The sequence below is a fragment of the Coenobita brevimanus genome, chromosome 95 (assembly GCF_032717465.1).
Source record: "Coenobita brevimanus isolate Jiangsu-jjx chromosome 95, ASM3271746v2, whole genome shotgun sequence".
NCBI lineage: Eukaryota > Metazoa > Arthropoda > Malacostraca > Decapoda > Coenobitidae > Coenobita > Coenobita brevimanus.
In genome coordinates this window covers 26701458-26719922 of record NC_137048.1, presented here as the reverse complement: position 1 = coordinate 26719922, position 18465 = coordinate 26701458, and the positions used below count along the sequence as shown (strand labels likewise).

General features: G+C 40.0%; 1 protein-coding gene across 1 annotated transcript in view; it reads right to left on the bottom strand.

Annotated features, from left to right (window-relative positions):
• Positions 1 to 18465, bottom strand: part of LOC145413262 (uncharacterized) — a 142891-nt gene that overhangs the window by 93372 nt on the left and 31054 nt on the right. Inside the window, exons 4-5 of the mRNA XM_080282991.1 lie at positions 15464 to 15591; positions 9831 to 10010 (exon numbers count right to left, since the gene is read on the bottom strand). Of these exons, the coding sequence (XP_080139117.1) occupies positions 9831 to 10010; positions 15464 to 15591 (308 nt within the window). The remainder of the gene's footprint in view (positions 1 to 9830; positions 10011 to 15463; positions 15592 to 18465) is intronic.

Here is an 18465-nt window from a genome sequence, read left to right as displayed (position 1 = left end):
CCACGTATAGTTCATCTGCTTCTATTATATCTTTGTTCTGATCATTTCACGCCTCTATATCCATCTCTGTTTATTTTCAGACTCAAATTCTCTTCTGTGTATCTCACCTTTAGCATATATCAGGCAAAGGTGGGAAGACAGACACTCTGCAGAGTTTAGCTGGGGGGGCTCATCTCCATAACTTAGGCTTTTGAGCCTAAGATGGGTTACTTACCCAATAATCTGTGAGCCAATGCCACTGCATCATCCAAGTTACCAGAGTTACCTTCTGAAGGTGCTATCCCACAGGGAAGGTATTCATTTGACCCAACCGCCCTAAAGGGTGCCTGGATCCCTGAGTCCAGTGGCACCACTGCCCACGCCAGGGTTCAAATCTTAATGTTATTGAGCCTGTAACTTTGGAACTACCAACATCAACCATTAGGTCACCTCCACCATGTGGCTGACAATTTCATCCTTCTATAAGTTCTATCACCTTATTCTCTTTTCCATTACTGATTCTTCCCTTCAAACTTCAACATACTCTTGTTTAGTCCCTTTGGTAAATCATGGTTATGTCCAAAGTGTTGCTGGAGGCAGCACTTTATGCCACCTCCTACTACGCAAACCAAAAAGGACAATGGAATCCATACTTCATATTTCGTTATCATATTTATGATCAAGTGATAAACCAAAGAGGGCTTGATGTTCAAAAGCACCACCACAAGATGTACACACCCACTTTTATATAAACTTATAACAGCCGGCTATTAGAAAAAAATCAGGGATGAAAACTGGTCCAGTAACTTCCACAGTGGAAGTGGTATGATGCAGTGATGTTCAAATATTTTCAGATTCTCTACCACCCCATGGATATTTTTCACCTGAATACCTCTGTGATTGACACATCACTGATCTATGACTCAAGTGGAAGCTGACATGCAGTGAAGAAGGGATGGCAGTAACTGAAATATGGTAAAACAGTAATACATTATTTCAAACTCCAAAGTATAGTATTACAGCTCACTTCATGAGTGAAAACTCCTTTTCACAGAGAAGTCATGAAATGGATATAAAAACTTCTATATACTAACAGTGAAAACTCAGCTTGGTTCTATCATGAACACTGTTCCTATCTCTGTTTCTTCTTCTCTCACCCTATCTCTCCCTCTCCTTCCAACCCATCCTTTATTTCCCTCTTTCCCTCCCATTCACTCCCTCTCTACTTTCTCTCTCTCTCTCTCTCTGAGTCATCTGTCAGTCTTCAATGAGTGGTTGATGTGTTCAGACGTCTGCTTATGGCTCTCTCTCAGGGCTGAGGTCAGGTCAGCAACCCCTCACCCCTGTACCAAACACCTCAGTGAGTGAGGGAATGGATAAGTACCCCTATTTATTTATTTAGACTGGACATTTAAAATCATTACAGTTCCACTAGTGTTGTGAAATGGCACTTACCAAGTTATTTTTATTTTTTTTTTTTTTTTTAATGCGAGGAAGAAGGAACCAAAGGCCATGAGCCCACAGTAACAGTTCCCTCCAAGAGAAAAACAAAATACAATAGAGAGCCAAATTCAAGATCCGATCATTTTGAGATGCCTGGACACACTGCGTTTGAAAGACTGGAGATCATAGGCAGCAGGAAATACAGACAGAGGGAGACAGTTCCAGAGCTGACCTGTTGCATAAATGAAAGACTGGGAGTAACGGTTAACTCTTACATTAGAGAGTTGGACAGAAAAGGGATGAGAGTTTGCTGCCAGATGGGTGCTACGCGCCCGTCGTAGAGGTGGAGGAATGCAAGCAGACAGTTCAGAGGAGCAGTGACCATTAAAGTAATGATAGAAAAGAGATAAAGATGCAACAGTGCGGCGAAGAGACAGAGGTTGAAGGGAGTCGGTAAGAGGAGGAGAGTTAATGAGACGAAAAGCCTTTGACTCCACCCTATTGAGAAGAGCTGTATGTGGGGAGCCTCCCCACACATGAGAGTTGTACTCCACACAGGGGCGGATAAACCCCCGTATAGAGTCAACAATTGTGAAAGAAAGAGCGGAGTCGGCTTAGCACACCCAATCTCTTGGAAGCAGATTTTAAAAGAGATGTAATATGATCTTTCCAAGATAAGTCCCGAGTAAATGAAACCCCAAGCATGTTCAAGGATGATGCAGGATTAAGCTGAATATTATTAAACATTAGTGGGTATACCTGTGGAAGATTTTGTCGGGTTGATAGGTGTAGGAACTGAGTCTTAGATGCATTAAAAACAACCATATTATTTTTACCCCAGTCAGAGATACGAGCCAAGTCAGACATTAGGTGTGCCATAGCCTCATCCCTTGTTTGTTGAAGTAACTGTTGAGATGGGCGTTGCGGGAACCGAACGGAAAGGTGAAGGGTGGAGTCATCAGCATATGAGTGGATAGGGTTAGATGTACAGCTTAGAAGATCATTGATGAATAAAAGGAAGAGAGTTGGTGATAGGACAGAGCCCTGAGGAACACCACTGTTGATAGATCTAGGAGAAGAACGATGGCCGTCTACAACAGCGGCTATAGAACGACCAGAAAGGAAGCTAGCGATGAAGGCACAGATAGAAGGATAGAAACCGTAGGAGGGCAGTTTGGAAATTAAAGATTTATGCCAGACTCGATCGAAAATCTTTGAGATGTCAAGTGCAATGGCAAAGCTTTCGCCAAAGTCCCGAAAGGAGGATGACCAGGAGTCTGAAAGGTAGGTGAGAAGATTGCCAGTGGAGCGTCCCTGACGGAATCCATACTGACGATCGGAAAGAAGGTTGTGATAGGAAAGATGCCTTAAAATTTTTCTACTGAGAATTGACTCGAAAACTTTTGAAATACAGGATGTTAAAGCAATTGGACGATAGTTGGAGGGTTGGGAGTGGTCACCCTTCTTTGGGACTGGCTGAATGAGAGCAAACTTCCAGCAAGAAGGAAAGGTACAAGTTGACAGACAAAGGTGAATGAGTTATCATGCTGTTTGTGTCAGGGCAAGAATGACAGTGAACAGTTGAACAATAAAACATCTGAAGTCTGTTTTCAGTGTACAAGAGAGAAATTGAAGGAGTTTCAGTGTATTAGTGATGGCTACAAAGGAGATAGATAATTTGAAATATGAAAATCTTGTAATAAAATTGAGGCTGGCTGACAAACAAGCAGATAATCAGAATTTGGATAAGGACTGAAGTAGTCAGGTACAGTATAAGAATAAAGCTTGGGGTGAGAAGAGAGACAATGATGATGACAACATGCAAGTTTCAAACAGATTCAAAGTATTAGGAGAAACAGATGAGGTGCACTGTGATCCCCAAGGGCAGAATGGTGTGTACAAGATGCCAACAAATGTGTGCCACAGTAGACCAGAACAAATTAGTAAGTATGAATCAGTCACTCATATCCCATCAGATTCAATTCTGCATGGGCAGGTAAGAGTATCTGCATCAAACAAGAAAGGGAAGAACAGATGTGAAATGGTGATCCCAGGAAGCAACATTAAACAAATCAAGTAGAATGCAACTACTGTAGTCTACAGCTACTGCAGAACCTTGTCTAGTAGTTAATGCTGGCAATAATCACCTTCATGTTCGAAGCAGTGTGCATATGCAGAAAATCTTAGCTAAGTACAGTACAATATAAAGAACTTGTCAAGGAGAGGAAATCAAAAACAAATAAATCTGTAATGATGAATTCTGATCAGCCTCTATAACAACAATCACACCTCCCAGGTGATATATGAGGTAAACAGCAAGCTTAACGAAAAGTGCATTAAAGTGAATGTCGTATTTGCTGATGCTCTGAGGATCACCCGTGGTAACAGAAGACTGTATAGGCCTGATGGTATACACTTATCAAAAAGGACAAGGGAAGTTGTGGCAGGATTACTGAATTCAGCAGTTAATTAGCGATGTGAGAGGGCAAGAATTAATCTCTTAATGGTCACTCTCATCTTAAATGTCGGGACCAACTGCCTAGCCCCGGGCTCCTAAGCTTCTCATGGGGCAATGTAGGATTGGATGATGGATGGATGGATGAAGTCAGGTGTCATATAGGCCAGTATTGGGGTGGTGGGAGTTAGCAACACCCTAGAGAGGCCAGGTGGGTTGAGTGAGGTGAACCAGGTAGGGAATGTAATTCAAAACCCAGATAGCTCAGGTCATAGCTCCTGTCATAAAATATAATGATATTCCAAGAGAGATTTTTGTGAAAACTGAATGGGTCTCTTTTGCTTATGTCACACAGATCAGGTTTGTTGAGGAAATAACATGAAATATGTACAGAAATCAAATTTCTTCTTAATGCCAGAAGTTTGTTCAACAAAATTAAGGAACTCAAAAGTCTATTTGAATACAAAGAGGTACATAAATTTATGTAACAAACATATTTGACCATACTGATGTGGACCACCCAGCTGAATTATACTCTTACACTCTGTATCATATGGAAAGAATAGGCAGAAGAGGTGGTGGGATAGCATTAGACATAAAAAGTAACTCTCTTCTTGTGAACTAATCCCAAAACAACAATGCCGAGCTAGTTTGCACTCTAATGAATGTCAATAATTTAAATACTAATACAGTATTACGATCGTGTATTGAAGATCCCAATCATATAACCTATACAGTTTTCTACAGGAAGCACTAGAATCTGATTATTAGATTATTGTGGGTGATTTTAACCTACCAAGAATGGACTGGCTACTCACCACAAGCAAAGTCCACAGTTCTAATAGACTACTCAAATTTATGGACAATAACTTTCTACCACAGCTTATAATAGTGCCAACCAGACAGCATCATATATTGTACCTGACTTAGTAATAATAACCAATGAAGACTTGATATCAAATGTTGAAGCAGGCAAACATCAGGACCCTTGTGACCACAATATGGAGGGCTTCGGTATTAATATTCCATCCATCCAACATCCAATCCTACATTGCCCCATGAGGAGCGTTGGAGCCCGGGGCTAGGCAGTTGGTCCCGACATTTAAGATAAGAGTGAAGGTATTAATATTAACCATGATAATCCCAATAATACACCTCTAGTATCCAACTATAGACTAGCCGATTACAGCAAAATGAAAACTGCCATCAGAGATATTAGTACTCATCTTGATAAGTTAACTGATACCAGTGATATGAGGATGAAATTTAAAGATAAATACTGAATATTACAGCCCAGGATACTGTACTTTTATACCAATGAATTCAAGATGCAACAACGAGAGTAGTAAACCTTTAAGGTTTACAGCAGATATTACTCAAGCAATAGAATAAGACAAATTCTACAAAATTAAGAAACGAAACAACAGTGATGAAATAACCAAATTTTATGTACATTCCAGAAGACCAGTAAATCAACTTATAAGATCAGCAAAATGGCAAAATGAATTAACATCACAATGGACAGTACAACCAACTCCAAATCCTTTTAAAAATATATTAATAACAATAGCCAAAACAGAAATGGTATTTGACCAACAGCAAACAATGAAGGATTAGTACTGATGCAAGATATAGATATAGCCAATGCACTAAAATACTTTAGCACAGTTTTTACTGAAAATTGTGATGTTGGAAACATGCCTAATAAGCATAAATTCAAGGAGAATGTGACTGATAATTTAACAATACATCCTTCACTGAGGTGGTTTGGCCATGTGGAGAGGATGGAGGGTAAGAGACTGATGAGGAGAGTGTATGTGAGTGAGGTGGAGGGGGGGAGAGGGAGGGGGAGGCCGAGGATGAGATGGAGGGATGGAGTGGAGAGGTATATGAAAGAGGGGGGTGTGAGTTGGGAGCAGGGCAGTGAAATGGCAGGGGACACAGCGACATGGAGGTGATTTGTTTGTGGGTACCCCATACGGGATTAAGGCATCTGACACTAGATAGACAGATTGACGGAATTCCTTCAGATATTCTTGATACCATTAATAAAATGAATATAAGTAAATCACATGGACCAGACATGTTCTAACCTATTCTACCCCAGAATATTAGCTCAGAAATAACAGATGGCCTCATTCTTATTTTTAACAAATCTCTAGATCAAGGGACAGTACCAGACAACCGGAAAACTGCTCACACATGTACTGCATGTATCATTTATGAAGGCTCCAACATGCCTGCATGCGTTGGCCTTGGTCACCTAATGGTGGCTCTCCACACTACTTGATCTCTGGCAGTCTCCCAGTTCAGTCCCTTACCCCAGGGGTCACATTCTATGACCCTGACCCAGGTCTTTGTTGGTCTGCCTCTCGCAACCCTGTCCCCAACGTTCATACTTCGAACCTTATGCACCTGTCATTCTCCATCCTCTCAACATACCCAAACCATCTCTATCTACCTCTCCTCATCATAACACCAATACATTCAAGTCCCATCCTTCCTCTCAACTCTTCAGTCTCAATCCTAGGCCCCCCAGGGTTCACAATCAGGGATGCACAACACATTCATGTAGTTATTGTGAATTCTGTACACCTGAGCCTACAAATATCCTCTTCCTTTACTGTCCAGGTCTCACTACCATACAGTATTACTGTACACCCCTAACACATGCTGTATACAATGATCCTTTAACATGGAGGGAAAGCCTTCTCAATGTTAGGAGTGATAACAGTTTCCTGAACTTCATTTAACCACCACTTTCCCCTGCCATAAAGATAGGTCTCACCCCACCTCCAGTACATAATGTGTTGCCCAAATAACAAAACTCCTCCATATACTCAGGAGACTCTCCAGCGAGATTAATCCTTTCAAACCGGACAATCTGTACATGCACTCCCCGACAGTGATCTATCCCAAGGCCCAGTAGTCCTACACCTCCACATGTCACCACTTCGATGCCAACACCCACAATCCATACTGCATACGTGCTAGGACTGTCTCATACAGGACTGGTGTACTGGTAATAGCCATGGCTCAGTGGGTTAGAGCGCTCCACTTTGACCGAAGGGTCGGAGGATCGAATCCACCCAAGGGTCATTGGTAGACATCAGGAAGGGCATCCGGTCATAAAATGCTACACGTTCCAGTCCAAAAGTCCTCTACCCAGGGGCAATGCCTTAGCCCTTCGGGGATACCTGGTGTAAAAAAAAAAAAAAAAAAAAAAAAAAAAGTTGGTGGGTCATCTGGTATATCAGAAAAGTCTGCTTTTAGGAAATTCAAATCCTTAAACTGTTCCCTGCCCCAGCCAGGATTCCATCCTGGGTCCACTAGGACTGCAGGCCGCCTCTCTACCAATTCAGTCACCGCCTCCCCCAAATGAAACCCCTATATTCAAAAAGGGATACAAAAAGCAAGCAGGTAATTACCAACCCATCATTTTAAATTCAGTAGTGGGTAAACAGTTAGAATTTATCATCAGAGATGAAACTGTTGATCACTCTGAAACCCATCAGCTTATCAGAGACAGCTAGCATGGGCTCAGATGTAAAAAATCTTGCCTTTCGAATCTAATTAAATTTTATCATAAACAATTCTCTGTGAATGTTCAAACGAAATCACTTAATACATTATACTTACACTTCCAGACAGCATTCAATAAAGTTCCACATAATGAATTAATGAATAGGTAAAAATGTTAGGAATAGAAGGCAAAGGTAATACTGTACCTGGATAGAAAACTGGCTTAGTGGAAGAAAACAGAGAATAATCATTAATGTGGTATAATGGAGCTGGGTCCATGTGGGGTTCTACAGGGATATGTTCTGGGCCCAATATTCGTTACCATATATAACAGACTAAGCCATTATACAGTATATCGAAATTTGTGGATTACACAAAAATGGGGAACTCAGTGTTAACAGAAGATGGGAAATCACTATGGTAGATCTAGATAAAATAAGCGAATGGTCCAACAAAGAGCAGATGCCCTTTAACGTAAATAAATGCCTGGTTTTGCAGGCTGGATCGAGAAACAAGCTATATGAATATGAGCTGAATGGTCAGACTATCAACAGTGTTATGGTGCGTGTCACCACAACAAAAAATCTGAAATCCCCTACTCAATGTTTAACTGCTGTGAAGAAAGCTAACAGAGCACTAGGATTCTTTAAAAGGAATTTCACCTATAATACTGACATAGTTTTGAAACTGTATAAAAGTACAGTGAGACTCCACTTAGAATATGTGGCATAGTTTTGGGCTCCATACCTAGTAAAAAATACAAAAAAGTTAGAAGGTGTGAAACATAAAGCTATCAAGCTCATTCCATCATTAACCCATGGATTGTGCAATAACCTTTTTTATCCCACCCCGGGGTGCGCAAAAAATGCAAAAAACAAATTTTTTTTCGTTCTTGTTTATTATAGACTTGAAGACAATCATTCAGGGCATCATCAAGTGAAATGAAAAAAATCTCTCTCTCTCTCCATCTTTGCATAAAGCCATGCGTAAGTTTGCATAGTGGTGGAGTAATTAGAAATGATGCACGGCCACTGGAAGATTAGCACTGCCTGAGCTGTGGCTCGCAACACAACGTTACCCAGCCTGAGCTGTGGCTCGAAATCCACGGGTCAATCATGAAAGATTTAAAAAGCTTAACTTATTCTTCCTAAAGATTAGAAAATTATGGGACCAACTCACAAAATGTTTCAAAATCTCGGATGAGTTTAACAATGTCGATGCTATTAAAATACTAACAGTCGACTACAACAACATAACTTAGGGTGATGGAAAGAAATGAATGAGACAAAGAGCTAACCTTGACAAAGCAAAAAACATAAACACTACAAAATTATTAATGCGTGGAAGAGTCTCCTTGTAGATACAGTATTGTTAACAGCAACATTATCAATGTTTTAAAAAGGGCTAGATAAACATCTGGCCAACACAGGTATAACTTAGTGCCACTGCTCAAGACAGTGTGGTAGTTCAGAGGATACAGACTAGATAAATACCCACCCCTGTATATGTGAAACTTAATGAGGGCCAATGCTCAAAATAGTGTGGCAGCTTGTCAGTAGCCTATGGACTACATAAACATCTCATTCATATAGGGATAACTAGTACCAACCCTACAAACAGCATGCACTCAACAATGGCATAAGGTTTGGTTAAGATCTGAAGAGTACTATCTAGTTACAAGTTAACTTTCATTCTTTCAGTACTAGTGCAGGCTGTACTAATAAAATTAAAAAAATAAATAAATATACAGATTAGTACTTGGTGATGAGTTACTGTTATTGATGACTACAGAATACAATTTCTTCTAATTTAAATCTATCCTCTGAAAATTTCCATCAAGCCTCACGTATCTGATTCATGTGTGGCCCCGTGCTGGAAGGAGTGGAGGGTGGGAAGGGAACCTTGTTCCATGTTATCCTTTTCTCCAATTACACAGCTATTTTTCTCCTACTATACAGAATAGGAATTTAGCATTAAGACCAGACCACCTAGTTTGGACTGAAAGGCCTATATAATCTGTGCATTTATGTATCTTTCTGTCTGTCTCTCTCTCTCTCTCTCTCTCTCTCTCACCTCCATAAATACTCACCTTTCCTCTTCTGCCCATATTCAGTTAGTCTGATATTCTTTTATGAATTTTTGTTAAAGCATTGTAATTCAATCAAATTTTTAAAAAATTATCCTTTTTGCATATTCCTTTGAACAATGTTGCATACCCTCCGGGGTATACACACCACAGTCTGGACCATAATGGTATAGATAATGTCATGATTTCAGCAACAGTCACAACTGTATGTTCAAAATATTTGTACCATGTCCAGAAATCAAGTCCAACAGCTCTTTATATCAATTACAGTCTTTAGCTAAAATTGTCAATCAGTATAGAAAGGATTAAACAGGAATCCAAAGAAAAACAGCTCCACACTGATACCATTTCAAGTTCTTCCTGGAGTTTCTTCAGTGCAGTCTCCTTCAGTCCAAGCTGCGCTGAGAGCTTGACCACTCGCTCAGATTCGTCCCTCGCGTGCTTGAGGATGTTCCACTTCTCCCTCTCTGTCTCATCCCTCTCAGCTGCTAGATGCCTCAGGGATTCGTCACTCTCTTTCATACGCTGTAAAGTCAAGTATATATTTGTTTTATGATGGTTGTTAATTAAGTAAGTTTAAGTATCAATAACTGTTATCCCTGGTCACAGGCAATGAAATATACTACACAACAGGATTCAGGTACAACACAGCATCGTATTGTTCATATCATTTATAAAGGCTCCAACATGCTTGCATGTCATTGGCTTTGGTCACCTAATGGTGGCTCTCCATGCTGCTTGATCTCTGGCAGCCTCCCTGTTCAGTCCCTCATCCCTGAGATTACATTCTATCACCTCATCCCAGGTCTTCCCTGCATATTGTAAAAGATTAAAAGGAATGGAAGTGGATTTAGAAAACCCTCCTCTTCATAATAATAAAGAAATGTGGCAATCCCATGGACTAGAACTTGTACTGTATTTTAAGTAGTTTGATACTGCCTTTGACACAGGAGAGAGGAAGGCTGTAAGTAAGGTTTTTCAGATTATAAAGTAAAAGAACCTTTCTCATTTCCCCACTCTATATCAACACAAACAACCGAGTTAGGAATGATAAAATACCATCATTATCCTAATCACTGACTAGAAGATCCACACACATCTTCAACTTTCTTGAAGATATGGAAGCCTAATGCATGATCACCCCTGCTGTGCTGAGGAAAGTACAAAGCTTACACAACAAGGCTGTATGGAGTCACCACATTCCTATGCTGATACATGAGAGGGAATGAGTTTCAAGCTCCCTTCCAGTAACCCAGTATTCCACACATGATACACTGGTTTGTTTGTTTAGTTAATGCTTATATATTCTGCACCTCATCAACTGCTAGAATAATTCAGAACACTCTTCATCAAATATCTCAATGAACCACAGAATTCAACTGCATGAAGATTTATAGTGGTAGGTAGTAGCAACCACAGTGGTAGGTGGCGGGGGCCATCATTCACTTAATGTACAGTAGTCTTGCATACTTCTTCCTTTACCCTTTTACTTCGGGTGTTTTTTTTATTTATTCATTTTCTTGGGCTGGATGTCCCACACATCAGGGTTTTGATATATATAAAGATAATTGTCTTGATAAAATATTCCACACTAAAAAACTGACCAAAATTTCCTGAGTAATATGATGTCTAACATGATGTACAAAAAAAAAAAATAAACAAAAATAAAAATGATTACCTGTGTGGTGAGCTGTCAACACCTGTGGTGCTGGAGCTCCTCCACTGCCAGATGTATGCCATTCGGTATAATGATGACCTCAAAGCTGTTCTTTCTTTTTTCTTTAATAGCAGCACTTTAATTTTCACTCTAACTTTCGTCTGACAACATAATCTGATTCATCAGACATTGCTTCCATCAGATCCAGGTAATCTGCCGTGGCAGCAAAACATCTCATACCGCATGCCTCAACATACTTCTCATACTTGACGAAAATAACGGACCATAAAATGGTCCCCCCGTGATGGTAACTCCTCAGTCTTGCTGCCACCTGATACTGAACCACTAACGGGCCACCGGTACTGGCACACAAATATAAAAAGTCCAGAACATGTATATGTGCCACACAATGGCTACAGACATTTCCTTGATGACATGCTAATGTGCCACCTGATGAGAAAGGGTTAATATGACAGGCCTAATGGTTTCTTGTAAAACAGGAAACCATTAACAACACTTGGTTGTAACTATATAACCAAACAGTACAGTACAGTAATTCTAAGTTTATCCATCTGAATTATGCCAAGGCCCTGTCGGATAATTCATCCTGATGGATGATGCCATACAATCCCCTCTGACCCCTATAAAACCCTATACAGTACTGTGTTGTATGACTATCCAAATATAGAAAAACATGCCCATATAATCTTCTTAATAAAATGTCATGGTCCACTTTATTATATTACATACCAGAATACTGTACAGTAATGCATGCTGAAAAAAATAGACATTTAGCAATACTGAACAGTAAATAAAAGACATGCAGTACAGTTTAATACTTTACAGCAGACTATACAGCTACTGTATACTCAACAGAGAAAGAAATTTTTTATATTATTCCTGTGTGGTTAGTAGCAAAGATCATCTGTGGCCAGTGGAGCACCGCTAGATCTTACTTGGTTAATAGAGTAAAGGAGAGGATTTTCATCTCCACCTTAATGTTAACTAAGGGCATAGGGGTGGGTGCTGGTGATGGGGCGGTGGTGGGGTAGTTCAGCATGAAGTCAATTGATGCCTCAGATACAGTCGTAAAAGAAACTAATGGTGAGGCCACTATGATGGGGGAAGAGGAAGATAGTACAGTCGTCGAAGTGCCTGGCAGGGTTTCAGTGGCTGCCAGAGGGGGAGAAGAAATAGGGAGGAGATGACTGCCTGAAGTGCTAGGCTGAAGCCTGAGCAAAGGCCTATCTGGTGTTTTTGATCTGATAATGGACAGGATGTAGTGTCAATGCTGTTGGACCCACATTAGCACTTCAAGCTCCTCTCAAGCTCAATGGCCAGTGATGGCTGCAGAATGGAATAGTTGGTGCTGGGGTGTTCAATGTATTCAGCCTTCAGATCCATATCCTCCAGTACTGTCTGCAGCATTGAGATGTCTGGTACCGTGTCCTCATCATCGGTATCCTCTTCAGCACCTTCCTCGATCTTGACAGCAGCAATCTCCTTGCTGGACATAATTTGGTGGCCTGGGTCTCCCTCATCAATCTCCAGTCAGTCTGGGATGGCACTCCCATCTATGGCCTCATCAGAACTCTGAAAACATTGGTAGAAGTCGATCATCTCAAACCCTGCGGTTTGATGATGGGTTCCTTCTCCTTCAGGAGCTGTTTCTATCTGTTCTCCAAAGTGCTGATGGAGGCATCTCTCCATGCTTGAGCCCAGCTGAAGATGGCTGACTGAAGATTGTACTTCATCAGGTTCTCCAAGGCCCTCTCACCCCTCACATCAATACCAGCTGCCTCCTGCTTGACATCCTTGAACATCATCATCACCTTGTCCAAGAACCTCCAACAGTAAAGCCACTTCATTGTCACAATAATATCCCAGGCCATTGGTTGAAGGATCGAAGTCATAACAGGTGGCAAAAAAGGGCACTTAATACACCCATGATCGCCAACAAACTCTTTCTCTGAAGTACAAGCAGGTACATTGTCGAGGAGTAGGACAGCCCTCATCTGGTCAAGCAAAATGTCAAGAATCTCTGTCTGATTATGGATAATCTCATTACAGAAGTGGCTATAAAACTCGGTTGAGAACAATCTTATTTGTGAACCACACCTTCATGGAACTGTAATAAACTACTCAAGTCTATGCATTATCCCACAGAGGTAATGTGATTGTTTTCCATGCCCAGTGATAATAGATGTAAGCCAATATCCAACTGTTGTATCTGCACAACATAAAGCTGGCACAAGTTGTTTGCTCACTTTGCAACCAGGTAAAGATTACTCCCTCTCACCTGCCAGGGTATTGGTCAAAACAGAGGCCTCATCTGCATCATAAACCTGACTGAGGACAAGCCTTTCATCATCAATCAGTTTTTTATTAATCAGTTTTTTTAAGCTTCTGCTGAAACGGGTCAATTCCTATATCTGAGATGTCTAAAGCTTCACCAAGAGTCCTCTTGTTAGAGAGCCCTCGTCAAAGTCTGAAATGATTCAGTCAACCCTTGGAGACCTTGAATTTGGGGATGTTAAGGTGGTATGAGAATTTCTGTGCTGTTGCCCTGAGGACAGTAGTCACCTTCACCATGATGCCACTGCCATGCTGCAAACAGTACCACTTTAGCATTACCTTGGCCAAAGCTTCACGTCGTGGGTTGGTCATAATTTTTCACTCATGATCCTGTGAGGTCTGCTCATGCTCCACCTGATAATTCAGGAGCTTCTCTCGGGACTTCCTGATGTCCTGTAGGTTGGTATAAGGTACAGCCTAGTGCTTTACCACATGGCTCATCGACAACTCTTCGATCTCCCGATTATATCCTGCTCCAGCAAAAGGGTACGCAACATATGCTCCTGGAAAAGCTGAGGCAAAACAACAAAGGCCACAAACTCCATGACTAACTTCACCCAGGCCAACATCAAATGGCTTACTCTCTGTGCCTGAGGTGGAGGGGGTACAGCTTACAATATATGCTCCACACTTTATTTTGGGGGGAATCATCGGCAGTGCATGGGTGATGGGGATTTTGCTGAGACTGCAAGGAGTAGCAGATAGTTTGAAAAATTCAGTTTCCATGCACACTGACAGATAATGCTGTTGAAGATGGATGTTATTTCAGCTGGATTTTTTGCTGTAACAGATAAGGACATATGTTAGTTAATGCAGAGATGGATAAACAGTGGATTACTGTTACAGGATGATGTGAAGCCTTTTATGATGCCGCTCTTAACTAGATGGAGAGATGCAAATGCAGCATCCATCCAGGAACAAAACCTCCAGAATATTCACCATACCTCATGAGGCATTGTCCTGCAGCTGGGAACACTGATTCACTGCATGGGATAGCCCTGTAAGGGCAATTGCTTGCCTGCTGCATTTGATGGGTTTGTTCAACCAGACAGACTGGGGTTGCTCTATGACAACTAAATACCACTACAGAGCTATTAACCATACGTACCGATAAATTCTCATGATGATAGTAATTTAAAGATGTAGTGGAATTATACTGTACACCACCAGAATACAGTAATACCTCAATAAACGATACTCTGGCTTAATGATGGGGGTAGAAATATTACCATACCCAGCCTAAAGATGACCAAACCCACATTTAACCTTTTTTTTTTTTTTTTTACCAATATTGATGATATTTTAGACTAAAATTGTGTGTTTAGGTTGATTTACAAACTGCTTTTAGACTTAGATTAATGTGTTTTAGCCATAGGTGGGGTGAATATTGTCATTTTGGGGTACAGTTTACTAAGTTTGATTTTTTCCAGACTTATATTTGACGATTTTCAAATTTTTGTTGTTGGTTTTAGGGAGTTATTTAATGATGTCAGGCTTAGGTTAGCTCCTCTGACAGCTGTTAGGTCATTTAAATTTGCTTTAAACTTGTTTTTGGGCTCATTTGGGTGAGTTTTGGGCTTGGTTTGGGAGGAAACCCAAGGATGGTAAATGCTCCACATTACTTTACATGTAAAATGTACCCCGATATATGATACCCCGCAATGTAATTTGTTAGGTTTTACCTAACAAATTACATTGTTAACCTGAGGTACGCCTGTACTATACTGAGTTTTCTTCCCAGTTTTCTGGGATGGAATAAACACTGGAGAAAAATTTCTACAAGGAATAGTGAATACTGTACTGTAATAAATTTAATCTTCAACCTCTTACATTAGAAAGGAATTTTGCATTAATGCATAATGACTTATACTTTTTTCCTGCCAAATTATAAGACATTCTTCATCATTGTCTCAACCTCTGATCCCACCGAAGGATGGGCTGAGGTAAATTCTTAATTCTACAATACCTGCTCATAATTCCTGATGAAGTCACGTAGTTCCTTTTCTTTATCTTCCAATGTGGCGTAGAGCTGCTTCATTTGGTTTATTAAATCAAACTTTTCAGCTTTCAAACGTTTTCTGTCTGCTTTCAGGGCTGTGAAGAAAGGAAAATGTGGTTATTACACAAAACTACATTCTGATATGCTCTAACTTAATTAGCTAGTGAAGTTAACTTATAATACCCTAATATGACCCACTGGCCCCCCCCCCCACACACAACAAATTAGTAGAGAGGGTGAACAAATTGTGATGGGCATTCCAGAGTGAAAGGGAGGAAATTAAGAAGCAACTGCACATGCAGAAGGAGGAAAATTAAAAACTAGTAAAGGAATTAAACTAGAAAGACACAACAATAGATGAGCTATCAGTTGAGATGGGCTCACTCAAAAGGAAGATTGGTGAAATGGCAACTACAGAGTCAATCATGAAAGTATTATGGAGGAGTTCAGAAATGATACAGAGACCAAAGCAGAGATACTGAAGAGAAGATAACCCAGGTGAATGAAGTCATGCAACGTTACAAAGATGATGTGGAAACTACATATGCTGAAACAGTGAAAAAGATGAAAGACTTAGAAACATGAGTCGAAGAAAGAAGCATAAGAAAGGAAGTGAAAAAAATAATCCAAAACAACCCACAATTGGTCAATGATTCAGCAGATATTAACAAATCTATGGTAATCACTGGTATAGAGGAGGAAGAAATAAAAAAACAAAATTTCCAGTGACAATAATGAGATGGCAAATATAATGAGCATACTGAAGGAAGCATCAGAGGAAATCTGTAATAAAGACACAGAGGAACACAAAAGACAAGGGAAATATGAGAGAAATAAGTCAAAGTCCCTGAAAGTACCGTAACCTTCCAGAGTATGAAAACTGTGGAGGAAATGCTAAAAAATGCAAACAACACTCATAGAAAAAGAGGAATTTTGAAAAAGTATGGATAAAAAGGTGCCTAAGTCAAAAGAAATTGGGAATACTAAAATAGAAAAGGAGGAGGAGGCAAAAAAAAAAAAAAAAAAAAAAAAAAAATGAGGGAAGATCAGAGGCGTGGACCTTGCAAGAGGGGAACAAGTCAAGAGTGAGAGCAGTGGAAATGAGTTACTTGAGAGGAGCATGTGAAGTGACGTGGAGGGACAGGTTGACGAATGAAGAAGTGAAGGAACGTTGTGGGGTAGATGTGGATGTGGTTGAAAAGATTAGGAGAAATACACTGAGGTGGTTTGGACATGTGGAGAGAATGGAGAATGAAAGACTGACTAAGAGGGTGTATGTAGGTGAGGTGGAGGGAGGGAGAGGGAGGGGTAGACCGAGGATGAGGTGGAGGGATGGAGTTAAGAGGTATATGAGGGAGGGGGGGGTGAGTTGGGGGGAGGGGAGTCGAATGGTGGGTGACAGAGTGACTTGGAGGCGTTTTGTCTGCGGCCACCCTTTGCGGGATTAGGGTGTCGGGCTATAGATAGATAGATAGATAGCAAGTACAAAAGTGGTACGTAACCAACAGGGAACAAAAAGGAGGAAGGTAGTAGACTCAAGTTATGGCAAGTGTGTAAACAAGATGATTAGGTAGATGTACTCAAATGTAGATGGAATGGTGTCTAAATTATTAGAGACAGAAGACTATACCAAAGAAAAGGAACCACATATTATTTGCCTAACTGAAACAAAATTAACCCCAAAGATATCAAATGATACCCTAAACTTAGAGGAATACAATACATGGAGAAGAGACAGAAATTTAGGAAAGGGAGGAGGAATTATAATCTTAACAAAGAAAAATCTAAAAGTCAAAGAAATAAAACTAGATACAACCTCACAAGTAAAACTGATTGCATTGGAAATTAACACATCTGAAGGGAAATTAACTGTGACAAATTTATACATGCCACTCAAAACAAACACTTGCAAAAGGGGTGAATATGAAGATCTGGCAGAAAGTACAATTCAAGGTTTAAGGATATTACTACATAGAATGGAAGATAAATCTGAAAGAAATATATTAAATGGAGACTTCAATTCAAATATAAATTGGAATACTCTAGATGTAAAAAGCCATGAAAGCTGTTGGGATAAATAGCTCCTGGATCTTGTGCAGGAGTTTTTCCAAACGCAACATGTAAGGGAAAGCACCAGAAGAAGAGGACTCAATGTACCATCAGTAGTAGATCTTACATTTACTAGACAAGAAAACGATACTGACAATATAAAGTATCTCCCTCCATTTGGCAAAAGCGACCATGCAGTACTAAATTGCAACTTCAGGACTGCATATGACAGTTAACAGTAATGAAAGTTACAAAAAGGGCCTAAACTATAAAAAGGGGAACTACCATGAACTAAAGATGTACTTCTTTGAAACAGATTGGGAAAGGAGCTTTGAGGACAAGATTTAAATGTTATATATAAAAAATTCTGTGAACTTTATGAAATAGGAGTCCAAAATTACATCCCAAAGCACAACGAGGCAGAAAAGAAAATATCGAAATGGTTTAATACAGAATGTAAAAAATCAAAAGAAAAACGAGACTTGTGGAATAGATACAGAAGACACAATAGTGAGATGGCATATAACAACTATAAACAAGCAAAAAACGATTATACAAGAATAAGAAGAGAAGACCAAAGACAGTTTAAGACATCATAAATAAAAGTAGTGATCAACCGAAGCTATTTTACAGCTACAATCGAAGCAAAACCAAAGTAAATGATAAAATACAATCCATTAAGGATGAAAGGATCATCTACACACAAGAGAAAGATATTTGTGAAGCACTAAATAAGAATTTCCGATCAGTTTTTACAGAAGAAAATAATTCTGAGAGGGATGATATGGAACATGCATCCCCACACATATTACCAGATATACAATTATCAGAAAAAAAAGAAATACAGGAGTTAAGTAAATCAGATAAAAGAAATGCAAATGGTTCTGATGAAGTTTCATGGTGGGTGCTACATAAATGTG